At 32.9% G+C, this 5,272-nt stretch overlaps 1 protein-coding gene across 1 annotated transcript; it reads left to right on the plus strand.

Moving 5' to 3' along the window:
* LOC107643000 (ycf49-like protein) lies at positions 2,588 to 4,614 on the plus strand. The gene is made up of 5 exons (XM_016346533.2): positions 2,588 to 2,983; positions 3,069 to 3,147; positions 3,240 to 3,308; positions 3,535 to 3,650; positions 4,162 to 4,614. The coding sequence occupies exons 1-4, from the start codon at positions 2,685 to 2,687 to the stop codon at positions 3,640 to 3,642; spliced, it is 555 nt and encodes a 184-aa protein (XP_016202019.1). The 5' UTR covers positions 2,588 to 2,684; the 3' UTR covers positions 3,643 to 3,650; positions 4,162 to 4,614.

Raw genomic sequence — 5,272 nt, forward strand, 5'->3', positions numbered from 1 at the left:
CAAATATATTTTGTTAGTTGGATGAATTAATGTTCTAATTATATTATTCTCTAAAAATTTTTGTGCTATGGATCAAAATTTTTATACTATACATTAAAATTTATGTGTTATACGTATTTTATTAGTATAATATACAAATTTTTAAATATAATACATAAATTTTCGAAGCACAGTACACAAATTCATGTGGTTCCAAAATTTTTGTGTTGTCCATCAAGAAGAAGAGAAAAACAAGGACGATAATAATCTTAATAAAGGAGGATGAAGAGAAAAAAAAAAAGAAATTAAATAACAACAACATCAACAAAAATAAGAAGAAGAAGGTGATGACACTTATGACAATAATAAACACGACAGTGAGGCAGCAGCTATGACAACAACGACATTAAAAAAGAAGTACGCAAAAAAATATAATTTAATTTCACAAACACTACCTTGTAGATTGAAAATTTCTGAAACAATATATAATTAACATAAAATTATGAACAGAATACACAAAAAGATCCAGTACAATGCAGTAAAAAATCGGAAAAAAAAAAAGAAAGAAAGAATGAGGTATAACTCCTGCAATTTCTGTAAGTCTGGCCACCTCGATAGACTCCAATTAGAGTAGTTTCTTTGTGCAATTTAACTATTTAAGTATTCTCTATCTTTTTTCTCTTTTGCATGTATGTATTTAACTGTTTATACTTTCTGCATGAAAGACATATTATTTAAATGTCTTTATTTAATACTTACTCAAAGCAACCAAGCTTATTGCTTCGTTGTGAGAAAATCTAGAGCTTTTTCTTTTCATTAAAAGAAAAAGAAAAAACTGATGCAACCATTTTCGATAAGTATATGCATTATTGTATTGCAATATAAGTAAGCTAATTTTGCTTGCAGACTGTAATAATGTCTTTGATGGGATTTTCTCTTGTGATGATTTGGGCCAAGAGGAAAGAGTAAGAGATTGATATTAAAGCAGATGAAAGGTATGGTTTGGGGTATGTACTGCACATTTTTCAGGAGGCATCAATAGCAGCCGGAGAAATGTCATTCAAAGCAGTTTTAACGTTTAGCTTTGAAAGTTTTTGAGGGAAATTTTCATGTATTATAATAACAATGTAAGAAGGTAATCGTTGGTGCAAATTGCTTAGTAGAGATCAAAGTAGAGGAGTCCGGTGCGAATGGACTCAAATATGCCTTTTGATTTAAATAATCGTCTCATTTTGATTCTTTCTCTTATGTTGACTTTAGGAATGGACGAAGGAAAACCCTTCACTGGTAGTTAGTTTATTGCAGGCGAACATTGTGATATCGCCGGTCCTGGAGATTACTTTGGTCTTTGCAGTTTGGTACTTTAAAGACTAATTATAATATAAGTCAACTAAATTATTTTTTTTTTTATTTTGAAATTAAAAAAATTTGGATAATTTTTTTTTGTAACGAACCCGTGTTTTAACTAGTTGATTGGAGTTGATTTCACTCTTAATTAATTTTGTTTTCATTCTTTTTATTTTTTTTTGGGTATATTTTATTTTGGACTTGCTTTTTATCTTTTTGGGTACATTAATGAACAAAAAATTGAGACTTCTAAGAAAAAGAAAATGATCCAAATAAGAAAACAAAAATAAAAAAGTGAGTCCTGGTTCCTAATTGCGTTAAGCCGTTGCGTTAACTATCTATTGCAATTTTAATACAAAAAAAAGGAGGCCACTCAGATAAACACGCCTAAAACGTCTTTTTTTAAAGATGTTTTCATATTGTGTTTTAATTGGTTTCTGTATAATTTATTCGGTGTTTATATATACTATATAATTAGTATTTGTCAAATATAGTACTTAGAAGTGCAATGGCTAAGTGGCAAGTAGAGGTTACTTTTACTCCAAGATTCTTGGTTTGAGACCTTGTGGAGACATTTTAAAAATTTTTTCAAGCAGACCAGTTTGGTTAGACCAATTTGCACCGGTTCTTACCAGTTCACACCGATTTTATTCCTTAAACGGTCCAAAGAGTAAACCGAACTGGACTATAATCCAGTTCTTACCAGTTCACACCGATTTTATTCCTTAAACGGTCCAAAGAGTAAACCGAACTGGACTATAATCCAGTAAAAAAAATATATATTGCAATTTGCATACATATATACCGAAAAAAAAAAAAGAATTATCTATTACAAATATTTATTATTTCTTAGGCAAGACAATATCCTTTTTAAGAATCATAATCTAAAACTTTTATACCCAATCTTTCCCTTGGTTTTTAATTTGGGTCAGGATCTTTTACTTGGTTTAGCAATGATTATATCATTAGTTTAACAGATTATGCATTTAATCGTCAATACCTTTTTCCTTTTTTGGTATGAACCCTCAATAGTTTTTTTTTTTCTTTTTGGTCAGCGGTATCCTCAATAGTTCGAATCTCTTATACTTTTTTTTTTTGGGTTAATGTCCCATACTAATTTTACTATTGTTTTCGGCTGGCTTGTTTTTGGACATCGTGTTGGGCTACCTTCAATAGGATGCACCACCAAAGGCCCAATAAAAATAGGGTTCAAATGCGTGGGCGCTCATAATTGGGCTTATCTTTTAGGCTCAAAAGGAAAATATTTCCTACCATGAACCAAAAAAAAGGCTATCCGAAGTGGTGGTTGGAAAATTGCAGCGGATAGCGTTGTGGTGTTGTGTCGGAAAATTGCAAAGATGGCGGTGGCAAGCTTGTACTCAGGAAGAGGTTGGTGTAGAGCGGAAATCCCTGTTCCGTGGAGCTCAAGATCCAGTTGCAATGAAATTAGAAAGCTTTTGAAATGTGAGATAATGGGAAAGACTGAACGTGAAAGCAATATATTGAAATCGGTGGGTGTAGTTGGTGTTGGAGCGAGTGTGTTGCAGTTTGTGAGCTATTTAGAACCCGCGTTGTCTCTGCCGTTGCAGCTCCATGAACCCCCCAACGCCCTCTCTTTGCCCACGTGGGCCGTTCACGTCTCCAGCGTAGCTGAATGGTCCTTCTCTCTCTCTAACACACTCTCTGCTTTATGATTCATGCTTTCATTTTGCTTCATTATATTGTTGCTTTTCTATTTGAAGGATTATAGCCATGGCTTTGGTCTGGCAATACGGCGAAAAATCCGGTCATCAAGCTTGGAAGGGCCTTTCTTGGGGTATGGTGAGTTTTTCTTCCTTAATTTTCTTCCTTTTATTATTAATTAGCTCTTATTTGTGTGTATGTGTGTGTTTGTTCTGATTGATTGGTTCTAGGTACCTCTTCTTGGTGGAGCACTTTGTGCATGTACATGGCATTTCTTTTATAACTCTGAGTCCCTCGAGGTAACTTCATTATCTCAAATTATTATAATTTTAGGATTAATGAGTTGTGCACTCGTGCTCTCAAATTCATTCTATGCAGAAGTCCAGTTACATTGCTACAAAATATTTCTTGCTGCATAATAATAGCCATATCTGTTCCTTCACTCCGTGTTCCATTTGGAATGTGAATTTTATTGAAATAGGATGATCATACAAAATGAATGAGGGGTTCTGTAATGAGTTGCAGGTATTGGTGGCTCTTCAAGCGGCGCTGACCGTTATTGGTAACTTCACAATGTGCATTGCTGCTTACAGGATATACAAATCGTCCAGCGAAGGCTCCAAGAATTTTTGAACGAAAAAGTATGTATATATATACTTTGAATGGAAGTCCTACTCTTCTCTTGTGCTGATTCTGATTGCTAAGCTATATCTTCCATGAACATGCTGATCATTTACCAAAATATATTGATAGACAACTATAGAATAATCCCATAGGCAAAGGCATAGGGTTCACATGATTACTTTAACTCTTTTCATTACATTGAAAAATAAAGCTTTTCGAAGCTACAAGTTTGCTCAGTTCAAGGATCAAAACACAGTACCTTATTACTTGTGAAAGTATTTCAGTAAAGATTTTGCCAAGGTATTAATTAAGAATTGTAAATAGAAAATACTCAATAACAATCATTACATTTGAAAATTTCAACATGTATTTTACATCTCTAAGATCAGCTTTGTGTGTGTTTAGATAAACTACAACTTACTAGGGTAGTGACTTGGGTAAGCTTTTGTAGAATTCATTCTAAATAAACTTTATTGGAGAAATGTAAAGCATATGTTATATATTGATGCAAATGGCATTTGCATGCAGCCTTCCACGAGATCAAGTAAGCAGAGAAGTCCCCTCCAAAATGGTTTGAAGATGTGGTCCATTCCTTTCATAATTCACATGTCATTTTTCTTTTCAAGTAAAGAAAAGGCATCCCATCTTGTCTACTCCCTAAAAAGTCCATGCCACCCCATAAAGATAATGAAAGCATTCATAATGGTTCATCAGTCACAAGTCAAAGTGTCAAACTTTGATCATCCACATGGACCTAAAGTTGCTCTCTCACTGCTCCCCTAGTTTCAGTACTAAAGTTACATCAATTATGGATTTGCCCCTCTTTTTATTTATTAGCAAAACTTTGACTAATCTAGCCTCCCCTTATTGTTATTGTTAGTTAGTGATGATGTTTAAGATCTTATTATTTGATCACTTGGTTACTTAGAAAACACATGTACGCTAGCCATTGAATCTCAAATGAATCTGTTTCTCTACTAATCCTATTGCGGCTATTCCTAGCTCCTTGAATTGCAATATTTTATTTTGGAAACTAATTAAAGGAGTTGGCATAATGTCGTGACTGTATAAATCTAAGGATGTTTCAAACTGAACTTTATTGATATGTATGTACTATAGGGGAAAGAAAAAGCTGGTGATGTGTGCTGTGTGGGGTTCAATCTAATCGTTCAATTTTTTTAAAAGCAAATATATATGTCAAACAAAAAGGGGAAAAAAAGGATTGAAATAGAGCATATAACAAGTGGAAAAAGAGATTAGATAAGCATTGAAAAAAACTGAAAATTGATGCACCGAAACAAATTTGAAAAGCAGGATAAGTTTGTTATCAATTTTATCAACAATTGTATGTTTTGTTGGGATAAACATGAAATGAATGCCCATTTATCAATTGGGCGGTTAATAATCTTTTCCATGCAAAGATTTATTTTCAAGGAAGAAATTTGAAGACCAACCTTTAATGAAGGTTGATTTTGTACTACTATAAATAAGGCATCATAGCCTTTACGTATAACACACAATAATACAAAATAAAGCATTCCTCTCTCCTCTTTTACTATAATATTTTTCTTATACAATAATAACAATTCTCTCTTTTTATTTACACTGACTTTTCTTCTCTCTTTCTTTCATACATTAC

The sequence above is a fragment of the Arachis ipaensis genome, chromosome B05 (assembly GCF_000816755.2).
Source record: "Arachis ipaensis cultivar K30076 chromosome B05, Araip1.1, whole genome shotgun sequence".
NCBI classification, from domain to species: Eukaryota; Viridiplantae; Streptophyta; class Magnoliopsida; order Fabales; family Fabaceae; genus Arachis; species Arachis ipaensis.